Consider the following 15,449-nt stretch of genomic DNA (forward strand, 5'->3'; position numbering starts at 1 on the left):
ATTGTTCCATCGACTTCTAGCTTCCATTGTTACTTTTGAACCCTCCAATGCCATTCTGATTCTGGATTCTTTGTAAATATTTGTTCTTCCCTGGAAGCTTTTATTTAGGAGCTTGTATTTGTCTCTAGAATTTAAAATTATTTATTATGATGTATCTTGGTTTGGTTTTCTTTAAGCCATTGTGCTTGATTTTTTTTTTTTTTTTTAAATGTGTCTTTCTAATCCAGAAACATGCTTTCCAGTTCTGGAAGAGTTTTTTGAGTTATTTTTTGGGTGATGGTGGCCTTTGTTCATATCCGTGCATTAGGCACTTTTAAACACTTACTGGAAACTTTGTGTAACTAGGCAGGGTCTACTGACTGATGGATGGGTTTTGTTTTTGGGGTGTTTTTGAGACACAGTCTCACTTGCCCAGGCTGGAGTGCAGTGGCACAATCACAGCTCACTGCAGCCTCTGCCTCCTGGGCTCAAGTGATCTTCAGTAGCTGGGACTACTGGTGCATGCCACCACACCTGGCTAATGTTTTTTTCCTCCATAGAGACAGGGTTTCACCATGTTGCCCAGGCTGGTCTCAAACTCCTGGACTCAACCCATTTGTCCACCTTAGCCTCCCAAAGTGCTGGAATTATAGGTGTGAGCCACCATACCCAGCTATGGATGGGTTTTGTAGTAGGATGATCTAGTTAGGTCATTTCTTTGAGGGACTTAAGACTCTTGGTATCTACGTCTTGGCTCTTCAGATGGTCTGTTTTCCCAGAGAGAGAGATTTTTATAGTCTCGTACCTGTGGAGTAAAAGCTTGGCTGCTAGCTTTTTAGAATTGAGAACAAGAAAGGGGCCTAAGGGTCTTTTTAGACTTTCTGCTTAACCTTCTCTGTTTTTTCAGCTGTGCCTTATGTATTTTTAGTACAGAGTTTTCCTAGCTTACTATTTCCAGAGAGTAAATTTGGCCTCCAGCATTTATCATGACAAGTCAGCAGTTACTTTTATCCTTTTTCATTCTCATGTGTATTTTCTCCAGCTGCTTTCAAGATTTTCTTCTGTATCTTTGGTTTTCAGCAGTTTGACTGTGATATGCCTGGGTGTAGTTTTCTTTGTACTTAACCCTGCTGGGGAAATTGAGTGAACTCTTCAGTCCATAAATTAATGTCTTTGCCAAATTTAGGGATTTTTCTGACTGTCGTTTCTTCAAAATTTTTTTTTGCTTCTTTTTCTCATTTTATGACTCCAGTTATATGTATATTAGACTGCTTCATGGTGTCCAACATACACTATTTTTCAGTATTTTTCTCTCCATTCTTTGAGTAATTTCTCTTGGCCTATCATTAGTACTGTCTTTTTACATTCTTCTCTTAAGCCCATTCATTTTTTATTTTAGAAAGTGAAATTTTCAGTTGAGTTTACATTCAGTTCTTATTTTTCTGCTGAAATTTCCAATCTTTTGTCGCTTTGAGTTAGTTAGCTGCTTTATGGTATTTATTTGCTGATTCCAAATCTGTGTTACTTCATGGCTAGTATCTATTGATTGTCTTTTCTCTTGAGTATGGATCACTTTTTCTTGTTTCTTCATATGATTAGAAATTTTTATTGTATCCTGCACACTGTGAATGACACATTGTAGTGACCTCGGAGACTGTTTTTTGTTTTTCTTTGTTTTAGCAGGCAGTTCACTTGTCTAGACTGAAATTTAAACTAGCTCCCCGCAGAGGGCAGCACTGACATCCCTGTTGCTTTAGTTTGATCTGGGTTGCTTATCATCGACTCCATTCTTGCATAGATCAGTGACCAGCCAGAGAAGTAGGCAGAATTAATATGCAGAGTTTGGGACTCTCCCACCCAGATCTTTCTTCATTCTTCTTCCTCCTCCTGCTCCTCTTTCTCCTCTTCTTCTTCCTCTTTGTCTTCCTTTTTTCCTCCTCTTCTTCCTCCTCCCCTCCTGCTCCCGCTTCCCTCCCCTCCCCTCCCCTCTCCTCCCCTCTCTTCCTCTCTCTCTCCCCTCTCCCTCCTGTATCCCTTCCTCCTGTCCTGTCCTGTCCTGTCCTGTCCTGTCCTGTCCTGTCCTGTTGTCTTCTTTTTTGACGGAGTCTTGCTATGTTGCCCAGGCTAGAAGATAGCAGCGCATTTTCTGCTCACTGCAACCTCCATCTTCTGGATTCAAGCGATTCTCCTGCCTCAGACTCCCCAGTAGCTGGGATTACAGGCATGCCCCATAACACCCAGCTATTTTTTGTATTTTTAGTAGAGATGGGATTTTGCCACGTTGGCCAGGCTGGTCTCGAACTCATGACCTCAAGTAATCTGCCTGTCTTGGCTTTCCAAAGTGCTGGTATTACAGGTGTGAGCCACTGCGCCTGGCCTCTATTCCCTTCCTCTAAGTATCGTCTTGTACTTAGATTCTGCCTACTTTTGGTTTGTTCTGATGTCTTCAGGTAGTTGCTTTTTAAAATCGTTTCTTCCAGAATTTATAATTATCTGTGGAAAACGGGTGTTCTTTTTTTACTGGTGGTGGAATCTTATTCATCTGCCTCTCTACTTACATTATTATTGTTTGTTTGAAAAGATAGTATTTAATGAATTTTTATTGATATTTCCAATTCAAACTCAGGAAAGGGTTTTTTTAATATGCATCTTTATACTGTGAATTATGGTTCTTGAAGATATAAAGTAGAGAATAGAATTGGATATCCCTTACTTACTTTACTTTATTCTGTATTTCACCCACATAGCTGTCTCAAAATAGCATTAGCACAATGAACAAAGTGGGTACTGAAAACAGCCAAGAAGGTGTTTTGTATGTGCTTTCCATCCCCTAGTTTTAAAAACATTGTACTACTAACTTTTCATGCCTTTAGTCATTAAATATTATATATTCTCTCGTTATTTAATCTTTTCAACATTAAGTCATATTATTGCTTGTCTTAAGTTCTTAGGCTGATAAACCATACATTTTGGTTGTCTTAAGCTTGTTCTGTAGTAGATTCTTTAGGAAGGGTTCATGGAAGCAGGGTGCCCTAATTGCTTGCATTTTTGGCAATCGTTTATGTGTGCTTTTCGTGTGTTTAAAATCGATTTTACTGAATATAAAACACTTTGCTTTTATTTTCTTTTTTTGAATATCTTATGTCACTCCATTTTCTTCTGGCATAAAGTATTTGCCTTTGATGTTGGCTTTCTGGGTTGTTATTCTTAGGTGTGTGTGGTGCTGTCAATCAGTAATTTCAGTTTTTTTAATTGAACATTTAAAAAATGACAACCGACAACAAGAGACTGACAACTGAAAATGTCAGAGACATTTTCTTTTCTTTTTTTCGAGATGGAGTTTTGTTCTTGTTGCCTAGGCTGGAGTGCAATGGTGTGATCTCGGCTCACTGCAGCCTCCACCCCCCAGATTCAAGTGATTCACCTGCCTCAGCCTTCCAATAGCTGGGAATTACAGGTGTGCACCATCATGCGTGGCTAATTTTGTATTTTTAGTAGAAACAGGGTTTCGCCATGTTGGTCAGGTTGATCTCAAACTCCTGACCTCAGGTGATCTACCCACCGTGGCCTCCCAGAGTTCTGGGATTACAGGCATGAGCCCCTGTGCTTAGCCGTCAGAGACATTTTCTTGAATTACAGTTTTAACTATTTTCTGTCTTTAGTAGTTTTGAAGGGTCTTCTGTTATCTGTCTGTTGATCTTTGTTGATTCATCAGCTGTTGCTTACTCTCAAATCCTTTTTATCATTTCTTTTGATTTCAAAAATGTTCCTCTTTTTTGCCTTCTAGTTCTCTTAAAGCATTATCTGCTGTATATATTTGCTCTTGGGTGCATTCAGATTTACTCTTTATTTCTGAAATGATTTTTCTTCTATTTCTAATGCTTTCTTGAGTTCTGTTCCCTTTTTTCTATTTTTTGATATCCAATTTATATGGTTGTTTCATGTCTTGAGTCATTTTTGTAGTATCTTTTAGCTCATTTTAAAAATAGTAGGTTAGAATTTTTACCTATTTTGTGGATGTGTGTTCCTGGTATGCTTTTATTATCTGGATGTTATTCTTTATCTTATTTTCTTTTTCCTTATAATGCCTTTATGACCTACCTAATTTTCTTTTGCCTACTTTCATGTGAAATTGGATTTCCTGGACACTTAAATGGGAGGTGTGGTTTAGGATAGTTTTTCTTACAAAGGTGTCTCTGCTGCTGTTTTAGACATGCTTCAAAACTGTGGCATTTAGTTTCTGAGATTGCTAGACTGCATTCCTCCCCCCCCCGCCCACTTTGTCTGAATATTCTCTTTCCACTATTGTCATTGTACCTATATAGTACTCAGTTTTCATTCCACACCCAGTAATTTATGCTCATTGTACTACCCTGTTATGGAAAGATCAGTTTCAAGGATTCATAGAGGCTGGACTGCTCTGACGTCACCCGTCACTGTGACCTCCTTCTGCTTAAGTGCAAAACCTTTCTGTACTTAAGTTAACTTAGCTTCTGTATTTAACTTGTTGGCTGTTATAGGTGTCTTTTGTTCTTTGTTATCAGACATCTGTTTCTTTCTGCTTCTTCCCATACTGCTAATGATACCATACATTATCTGTGGTTGTTGTTGACTTGTTTTCATCTGCTGTTTTGAGGGGGGATTCATGGAGATTCTTGTTGCCTAGTTTTGTTGTAAATATTGTCTGTGGGTTTTTGGTTTACTGTTTAGTTATATACATTTTTTGGTCAGCATTTACAGATGTTCAAACACTTTGCCACTGCCCTTATTGCCCCAGAATCTTTCTAATTTATTACTTCTTAATTGCTGCTGTTGTTTCAAATTTTATAATCTTGCCATAATTAGATTATAACTTCTTCCAAGTACTACTTGAATTGTAATTAGTTCAAGTCCTATTCTTTGTTGACAGAGGCTTTTACCGTATCCAGCATAGTACTAGACATGTATGCAATGGCTGAGAGTTGTCACTTTGGAAATTAATCTAATTTCAGTTATACAATTATAGTCCAACTTTCAACCTATTCATAGTAGGATTAGCAGCTACTACTCTTACACATGGAGGGGAAACATAAGGATATCAACTGGCCTACCTGTATGTAATGTTAATTCTTGCATCATCTTTCACATATATGCCATAACCTGTCAGCCTCCTGGCCTAAGAGGTGTTCCAGCCTTCTGGAAGACCTTGATCTGATGTACTGATGATACAAAAGAGTCCACAAGATAATAAGTATAATAGAAGCATATTTGAAACAAAGCAGACCTCCTCCTACAGAATGTTAGTTCTTTTTTCTTTGCTACAGTTCAAAAATATTGTCAAGAAAATAAATGGAGAAATGCTTGAGCAAAGCAATTAAAGCAATCAAAGTGGTCAAGATGGTCATTTTTTCTTGAAGAGATTGTGTTAAAACTAATAATAATAATAATACAAAACAAGGACAGTTTGTTAATACAGAGAAAGGCAAAGATGTATGTATGAGACATGATGGACTTTGATAATTGTGAAGGGACCTGAAGAGCCCAAATAATACTTTCAGCCAAAGATGGCATTAGTTTTTAATATATTGGGTAATAATTTTAGGGATCTTGTTATCCTAACAGTGGCCCAATTCCTTTGCTTTTTTACTGGGATCTTAAAAAATCAGCTAATAAAGTCAGTACCTAAAACACAGCAGAACTTTATTGACTTGATAAAACTTTCCAAGGTATTTATAGTGTTAAGAACTTGGTATTTCTTATTTTTTACCTGATTTGGCTTCTTTGTTTAAAGGAATCACACTTCATTTTTATTTATGAATATAGATTTTGTACTTTTAATATGTTTGTTTAAAATTACTCCCACTGCTTTAAAAAATTACTCCTAATTTTTACCTCTTAAAAAATCTTTAACAGGCCTCAACAAATAATGAAAGCTCTAATCACAGTTTTGGAAGCTTGGGATCTTTAAGTGACAAAGAATCAGAGGTAAGTAATTTCATTTTAAATATGGTGCTATTAAAGTAGAAGCTGGAATCACAGTTTTAATTAGTTTTTCGTTTCTTCCTCACTTCTTTTGCTAAAGGTTAATGCTTTTAAAATTTCTTATAGGAATGTTTTGTCCTGCCTTATGAAGCACAATATTCAGATTGAAGACTGCATTTGGCATTAGAAAGAAGATATAATTTCTTCCATTATGTAGCTGAACTTGTAAATGAATGATGTATATATGTTCTTACTGGAAACAATTATTAGCCATTCGTAATTCTGTGAGAGGAAGGTGGTTTTTAAGTATGTTGGGTATTCTTTCCTTTTAGTTTGATACTTAGTAAGAATTTGTGTACTTTCTGAGATACATAAACACATTTTTCCCCTCTTCAGAATTTCTTATGGAATAATGCTGCTGGTTTACACTTTTCGTACTTTAAAAAAATCTGAAGAATCCCCCTTCTTTTAATTTCTCCCCTTACTGACCCCACCAAGAAAATATCTGGGATTTTACAAGCAGGCATTTGGAGCCATAGTATAGTTTACCTTGAGCATGATATACTTGTTGACATCTTTTAAAAATGTGTAGACAGGAAGTCCTTTGGGTTTTGCCATTCACGTGTTGATGTTACAGCTCGACTCTTGGTGGATATAGCCTTTTCTCTCCTTGGATGATACAGTTCTGTTGCGTGCGTGCGTGCGTGTGTGTGTGTGTGTGTGTGTGTGTGTTCCCTGTCAATCTTATTTCTACTTGATCCATTTTTGTCTTTTTTCTGCTTGGGTTAGTGTAGACCTATCACCTTGATAATACCAGTAGTTCATTAGCACTCAAAACTCTTAGGCATTTTGTTTCAGTGTTCAGAGGAAAGGGAACTTCAAAGGAGGCATTTTTAGCTCTGTGTTGTTGAAAGCATCTAGGAATCTCTAGATAGACAGTTTTGTGCAGTTCTGTGCAGGCACCCTGACACTCCAAAGGAGTATGGCATAGGGCTTTCACTCATCAGGCTTTCCCTTCCACAGAAACAACTGGCAGGCAGCTGAAAGAACTGTGCAAGTGACGGGACTTTATCTGCAGTAGGTTCCCTTGAGGTAAGCGTTAGTAGCCCCTGTAGCATCAGATTATCAGTTTAGTTTTTAAAAAAATTAACACACTTATACTAAGTCTTTGAAAATTGTAGGTTTTAGCTCTAGTCAAAGTTTTTAAAAAACTATCAAGAATGTTCTCACTTTATATTTTCTGGACTTTGGAACATTCCTTGATATTTTCCCAGAATTGGGAATATTTAGTAATTTCACCTGCCTCCTGTTTCATAGGCATTTGTTTTATGAAGAGCATCTTTTCTGTTCATTAAATATGATATTTTTGATAGATATTTTTTAAAAAGCAAAACATGGTGAAAGTTAGATCACTTAACCACAGTTATATGTTCTTTATAGGTACCCATATTCCAAATATAAGTTATAGATTTAGTATTTGGATTTTTTTCAGAGGAGTTAGTCCATAAGAAAATTCAACTTCCTTTTAAAAAAGAACCCAAGGATGGATCACTTTGGCTATATTTTTAGTTAAAACGTGTTTTTGTTTTTTAAAAGACCATAGAGGCATTTGCCATGAAACACAATTTGGCTAATCATTAGATATACTTAGCTTTATCTGTATTGAAGTTTTAACATTTGGGGCAGCAATAGAAAATCTTGAAAAATATTTTGGGCCATGTATGTTGGTTCACGCTTGTAATCCCAGCATGTTGGGAGGCCGAGGCAGGATTGCTTGAGACTAGGAGTTCGAGACCAGCCTGGGCAACATGGCAAAGCTCCATCTCTACAGGAAACACAAAAAATTAGCCAGGTATGGTGCCACTGCCTGTAGTCCCAGCTACTCGAGAGGCTGAGGTGGGATGAAGACCTGAGCCCAAGAGGTTGAAGCTGCAGTCAGCCGTCATTGTGCCACTGCACTCCAGCCTGGGTGACAGAGTGTGACCCTGTCTTAAGAGGGGAAAAATATATATATATATATATTGGCTTTTGCTGTTTTGCATTCTCTGTCTTGAATTTTTACAAATTAATGGTTAAGTCTAGTGGCACAGTGTTATAGGAATGACTACAGATTATACATTGTGCTTAAGATTCAAAGAAATAATGACTATTACCATCATTATTATTATTATTTTAGTATATCTTTCCATTTAAGAAGTTGCTTATCTGGAAAATGATTTGCAGGTTTTATCTGTATAGTAGATACCTTAATTAATGAATTCCTTTGGGATAAAATTTTATATATATCAAAATACAAATATTTATAAATCATTAAGTAAAGTTGAGAATAAACAGTTGCAGGATAGAAGTACTCTTCTTTTCCTAGTACTCGTAGTTGTACTTTTTTAAATAGTAGCTTTTGGTTTGGGGAACAAATAGTACTGGAAGGTTTTTTATTTTTTTTTTTAGACGGAGTGTTGCTCTGTCACCCAGGCCAGAGTGCAGGGGCATGACCTCAGCTCACTACAGCCTCTGCCTCCTGGGTTCAAGCAATTCTCCTGTCTTAGCCTCCTGAATAGCTGGTATTATAGGCGTGTACCACCACACCTGGCTGATTTTTGTATTTTTAGTAGTGACGGGGTTTTACCATGTTGGTCAGTATGGTGTTGAAGTCCTGATCTCATGATCCGCCTGCCTTGGCCTCCCATCGTGCTGAGATTACAGGCGTCAACCACCATGCCCAGCTGGTTTATTACTTGGAAAAAAAAAAAAAAAAATACTGTCTCCTACCACCCTTACTTCCCTCTGGATTCTTGGAATTTGTATCCATATTTTAATATAATTAATATGCATACCCTATTTTAGTTCACCAATTGGACATTTGCTATTGAATCCCTCTTAAGATTTGTGATGATTTTAACTCAATACAATCCCTTTTCTATACTTCGTTTCCTCCTTCCCAGTACTCTTATCAGACATCCAGAACCCTTTTGTTTTCTTCTACCCTTATTATTAAAACTGGAAGGCATCCAGTTGTCATTGTTGACTGATCTACTTCAAGTGATATTTTTATTTCAGATTCACTTTTATTTTATATATGAATCTGACTTTTGTTTCTAAATGTGGAATTAAATAGAATGAAAAAGTCTTTCCTCTCCTAAATGAAATAGGATGGTAGGTAGAAAGGTATTGTTTTGATTTTGTTTTCTTTTACGTCTTTCCTGGTCCATGCAATAGGCTCCAAACAATTCAGGGTATTTTCAGTAAACATTTATTGCATATCTATTAACTTCTAGTTTCTGTGCCCAATCAGAGAATATAAAGATGAATAGGATACAATCCCTTCCTTCAAATGAAATCAGTGTTTAGTAGAATAGACAAACATTTAGACAGTCTGCTTCATGAACAGTGTGGGCTGTACTATAACAGCTGTAAGCACAAGATACTATGGAAGCAAAGTGCAAGAAACAACCAATTCCATTTGCCTGTAGGAGAAAGGAAGCAAAGAGTTCTTCCTTCAAAGAAGAGATGATAGTTGAGTTTTTAAGAGAGGCTGCGAATTCATCCCAGAAGGCAGGACAAAGTATGAAAGGAAGGCATACAGAGGGACTAGGATATGTGTTTGCTTTTTACATGGGAGTATGACAAGTAGTTTGTTTGGTTCAGGAGAGGACAGTGATTCTCAGCGGCTACTGCTCTTAAGATCACACGAAAAGCTCTAAAAAATACCCAGCTGCTTCGGTGATTCTACTGGTTTGCAAACTTCTGGTAGAGGGAGTATATGCAGGAATGGGCAGCAGTCAGGTTTTGAAGACTCTTGTGTTTCATAGTAAGGAATTTGGACTTCAGGTGGAGAACCATTGAAACAGGGGAAACAAAAGACGAAGTAGAGTTGTAAAAGGCTTCCACAGATGTCAATGTAGAGGATTGGATTGGAGGGACATGAAACCTAAGTTAGAAAAATCATGTAGTTAAGGAATACTGCCTTCTTTTTAAAATTCTAAAAACTTCAAGGTTTAATATTAGGAGGAAAAACTTAAGGTAAGAGGGCTTCTAACTAGTATTTTCAAGTTTGCTGTTTGGGCTCTGCCTTCTTCAGATTCTCTAACTTTGGTTACTGAGACTGTCACCACTGGAGGCTATGGTTCTCAAACTGTACTGTGCAAATGTACCAGCCACCATGCTAGGCTAATTTTTTTTGGTAATTTTAGTAGAAATGCGGTTTCACTATGTTGGCCAGGCTGGTCTCGAACTCTTGAGATCAGGTAATCAGTCCACCCCCCTTGGCCTCCCACAGTGCTAGGATTACAGGCATGAGCCACAATGCCTGGCCCACCCAGCTAATTTTTTTGAACTTCTAATAGAAACATGGTTTTCACCATGTTGGCCAGGCTAGTCAAACTTCTGACCTCAAGTGATCACCTGCCTTGGCCTCCCAAAGTGCTGGGATTACAGACATGAGCCACTGCCCCCAGTCCTTAGACATTAACTTAATCAAAGTAGTAGAAGATCTCTACAATAAAAACTGAAAAACATTGATGTAAGAAATTGAAAAGTATACAAAAAAATGGAAAGATATTCCATGGTCCTGGAATGGAAGAATTAGTACTGTTAAAATGTTCATTTTACCCAAAGCAATCTATGGAATTAATGCAATCCCTGTCAAAATACCAATGGCATTCTTCACAGAAATAGAAAATAAAAAATTTTCTAAAATTTATCTGGAACCACAAAAGACCCAGAATAACCAAAGCTATCCTGAACAGAGAACAAAACTGGAGGAATCACATTACCTGACATCAAATTATGCTACAGAGCTATAGTAATCAAAACAGCATTGTACTGGCATAAAATCAGACATATATAGATCAGTAGAACACATAGACCAATGGAACAGAACAGAGAACCCAGAAAGAAATCCCTCTGTCTACAGTGAAGTTATTTTTGACAAAGATGCCAACAATAAACATTGGGGAAAGAGCAGTCTCTTTAATAAATGATGCAGGAGGAAAATGGATATTCATATGCAGAAGAGTGAAACTACACCCCTATATCTCACCATATACAAAAATCAAATCAAAATGAATTGAAGACTGAAATCTAAGACTTCAAACTATGAAACTACTACAAGAAAACACTGGGGAAACTCTCCAGGACATTGGTCTGGGCAAAGACTTCTTGAGTAATACCCAGCAAGCATAGGCCACCAAAGCAAAAATGGACAAATGGATCACATCAAATTAAAAAGCTTCTGCACAGCAAAGGAAAGAATCAACAAAGCAAGGAGACAACCCACAGAGTAGGAGAAAATATTTGCAAGCTATCCATCTGACAAGGAATAAATAACTAGAATACATAAGAAGTTCAAATAACTCCATAGGAAAAACATATAATCCAATCTAAAAATGGGCAAAAGAATTGAATAGACTTTTTTTTTGAGATGGAATCTTGCTTCATTGCCCAAGCTGGAGTGCAATGGCAGGCACAATCTTGGCTCACTGCAACCTCTACCTCCTGGGTTCAAGTGATTTTCCTGCCTCAGCCTCCCAAGTAGCTGGGATTACAGGTGGCTGCCACCACTCCTGGCTAATTTTTTGGTATTTTTAGTAAAGATGGGGTTTTGCCACATTGGCCAGGCTGGTCTCGAACTCCTGATCGCAGGTAATCCACCCACCTTGGCCTCCCAAAGTGCTGGGATTACAGGCATGAGCCACTGTGCCCGGCCTAAATAGACATTTTTCAAAAGAAGATCTACAGGTGGTGAACAAGTTAATGAAAAGATGCTCAGTATCATTTGTCATCAGAGACATGCAAATCAAAACTACAATGAGTTATCATCTCACCCCAGTTTTAATGGCTTTTATCCAAAAGACAGGCAATAACAAAGTCTGTCAAGGATGTTGAGAAAAAAGAACCCTCACACATTGTTGGTGGAAATGTAGATTAATACAACCACAATGGAGAATAGTTCAGAGGTTCCTCAAAAAGCTAAAAATAGAGCTACCATGCAATCCAGCAATTCCACTGCTAGATATGTATCCAAAAGAAAAGAAATTGACATTGGTAGAGATAGCTGCACTACCATTTTTATTGTGGCACTATTCACAATAGTCAAGATTTGTAAGCAACCCAAGTATCCATCAACAGGTGAATAAAGAAAATGTGGTACATATACAGAGTGGAGTACTATTCAGCCATAAAAAAGAATGAGATTCTGTCATTTGCAACAACATCCATGGAACTGGAGGCCATTTTGTTAAGTGAAATAAGACAGGCACAGAAAGACAAATTTCATGTGTTCTCACTTATTTGTGGGAGCTAAAAATTAAAACAATGCAACTCATCGGGATAGAGGATAGAAGGATGATACTAGAGTATAGGAAGAGTGTTGGTGTTGGTGGGGAGGGGGAATGGTTAGTGAGTACAAAAATAGTTAGAATAAATAAGACCTAGTATTTGGTAGCACAACAGAGTATGTAACACAAAGGTACTACAAACAAGGTGATGGATACATTATTTACCCTGATGTGATTATTACACATTGCATGCCTGTATCAAAATATCTCATGTACCCCATAAGTATATACACCTACTGTGGAAATATCTCATGTACCCCATAAGTATATACACCTACTGTGGAAATATCTCATGTACCCCATAAGTATATACACCTACTGTGGACCCACAATGATTTTTTAAAAAAATTTAAAAAGAAACCTTCTAAGCTGATTGGTGGAAACAAGATTGGAAGAGAAAAATGGTCTATTACTGTAAGAATGAAGACAAAATTTTAAAGTTGAACCCAATATAGTGCTTTACCATAATAGGTGCTTAGTAAACAGTTGTTGAAGAAATAACAAATATTCATTCAACCCTGGGTAACATCACTGTCTACCCACCTCCTTCATAGGCTACTACTGTTTTCTCTAGCATACTCATTTCACCTGCTAACATTTCCCAGTATTACTTAACACAATTAGGATGAGTTTATCTACAAAAGCAGTTTGCACATTTCAGGTCTTGGGACAGCTCTATAACTTTTAAAAATTTAAGGACCTTCAAGAGCTTTTATTTATGTTGTTACAACTATTTGGTATTTACCATTTTAGGATTTCAAAATTTTATAACCGTAGAGTATACAAATACATAATCCATAAATCACCCAGTGAGATGTCATCACATGTCATAAAACCTCTGGTAATTTTCACTGTAAACTCAGAATGAAAATAAAAAAAGCACACCATACAGTTGCTTTATGTGCCAACTACAATGATGCTTACATACTCGTCAAAGCAAGGTTTCTCAACCTTAACATTATTGACATTTTATACTGGATAAATTTGGGGGGATGGGGTTCCTGTCCTATACAATGTAGGACGTTTAGCAGCATCTCTGCCTCCGCACATTAGATATCTAAAGCCTCTTTACCCCCATCCCCAGTGTGTCAACCAAAAATGTCTCTAAGTATTGCCAAATACCATCTCCCCTGGTTGAGAACAACTTGTTAATGGAAGGAGAGAAAAGAAAATTTTTAGCATGTTACCTATGGAACTAGATTGCAACTTCATAAGTTTTACATCTCTAAATTTAGAGACAGGTGCTCAGGGTAAAATTGTCCATGGTCACACAGATGCAACTTAACAGAGCTATAATTTGAATTCCGAAGTATGCCTTATTTCAAAGTGATGCTCTCAACTACTGTGCTGTTACACTCTTTCCATATAACTAAGATAGTATATAATTTGTTATATAAATTACCCTGGTAAGTCTTGGACAAAAATGGTATTCTTTGGAAATATTTAGGTTTCAGATAATTTATAGTAATTAACAAATTTGCCAGTCTAAGACATACCTGGGCAAACAGCACTTCAAAAATGTTTGATCACATAAGTGTTGGTTTTAGACTGGATTTTTTTTTTTTTTTTTTTTTGAGATGGAATCTCGCTCTGTCACCAGGCTGGAGTGCAGTGGCCTGATCTTGGCTCACTGCAACCTCCGCCTCCCAGGTTCAAGTGATTCTCCTGCCTCAGCCTCCCTAGTAGCTGGGACTACAGGTGCATGCCACTATGCCCAGCTAATTTTTATATTTTTAGTAGAGATGGAGTTTGAGCATGTTGGCCAGGATGGTCTCTATCTCCCGTGATCCACCCGCCTTTGGCCTCCCAAGTGTTGGGATTATAGGTGTGAGCCACTGTACCTGGCCTAGACTGGATTTTTAAAGCATTGAGCACAAGTTGATATTACTGACAAATTTGGTTTCAGAATTCTATTCTTTTTAGTTTAAAAAATATTAGAAAGATGTATTTCTATGTCAATAGAACACAGTGAATGTTTCAAGATTAATTCTCATTTTCTAAAATAACTGAGTAACCATGACAACCCATTTGACTTCTTAAAACCTAATTAGTTTTCTGCTGTATGTCATAATTTTGGTCTTTAGTAATGAAAGATTATAAGGAATAACATTCTTAATTTTAAAATTCTGTGAAATGGAATATGTGGGAAATATACAACTTACTATTTTATATATAAACCTAGATAGACAGACAGACTGTTCTAATTCTGATGATACATCAACATCACTTTTAGACCTTTTTAAAAATAATGATTCCTTTGGGCTTTTCCCAGAGATGGTTAATTTGGACTGGAGATTACAGCATAAGCTTTAAAAGCTTTATAAATGATTGACATATGGTTAGCATTGAGAATTAATGCTAATAAATATAAGATAGAGCAATTTTTTAAAAAAGACAAAGAAGCTAGGAATGGTCACACATATCTGTAGTCCCAGGTACTTGGGAGCCTTAGGGAGGAGGATTACTTGAGCCTAGGAGTTATAGTCCAGCCTGGACAATGGAGCGAGACCCCATCTCTCTCTCTCTCTGTTTGTTTGTTTGTTTGTTTGTTTGTTTGTTTTGAGAAAGAGAGAGAGAGAGAGAGAGTGAATTTGGCTCTTGTTGCCCAGGCTGGAATGCAATGGTGTGCTCTTGGCTCACTGCAACCTCTGCCTTCTGGATTCAAGCAATTCTCCCGCCTCAGCCTCCTATGTAGCTGGGACTACAGTTGCTCACCACCACACCTGGCTAAATTTTTTTGTAATGTAGAGGCAGGGTTTCGCCATGTTGGCCAGACTGATGTTGAACTACTGACCTCAGGTGATCCACCTACATTGGCCTCCCATAGTGCTGGGATTACAGGCTTGCACCACCATGCCCAGCCAATCTTATCGCTTAAAAAGGAAAGAAAAGAAAAAGAAAAAAAAGACAAATCACCTTTTTTGATTAAAAATGTTGTATTGGCATAGAGGAATAGGTAATACTTTTTTACCCATCAGATCTTAAAGGGTTGGTGAGTAGTCTCATACAGTGTTAGTGCAAACATGTCAATTGATACTGCCTTTGAAAGGGGAATTTGGCATTATCTTTAAAATTTTAAGTGTGCATATTCTGTGACACAGCATTTACATTTAAAAGTATGTATCCCAGAGAAATAATTGTATGGACCTAGGGATTCATGTTCAAGGGAATGTT

At 37.3% G+C, this 15,449-nt stretch overlaps 1 protein-coding gene across 3 annotated transcripts in view; it reads left to right on the forward strand.

Annotated features, from left to right (window-relative positions):
* Positions 1-15,449, forward strand: part of TLK1 (tousled like kinase 1) — a 166,913-nt gene that overhangs the window by 78,254 nt on the left and 73,210 nt on the right. For 2 of the 3 annotated variants that reach the window (XM_002749326.7, XM_008998727.5), the window contains exon 3: positions 5,872-5,943. In XM_002749326.7, the coding sequence (XP_002749372.2) occupies positions 5,872-5,943 (72 nt within the window). Of the gene's footprint in view, positions 1-5,871; positions 5,944-6,963; positions 7,033-15,449 lie in introns of all 3 variants that reach the window. The other variant, XM_078327412.1, reaches the window with a different exon arrangement.

This window comes from Callithrix jacchus, chromosome 6 (genome assembly GCF_049354715.1).
Source record: "Callithrix jacchus isolate 240 chromosome 6, calJac240_pri, whole genome shotgun sequence".
NCBI classification, from domain to species: Eukaryota; Metazoa; Chordata; class Mammalia; order Primates; family Cebidae; genus Callithrix; species Callithrix jacchus.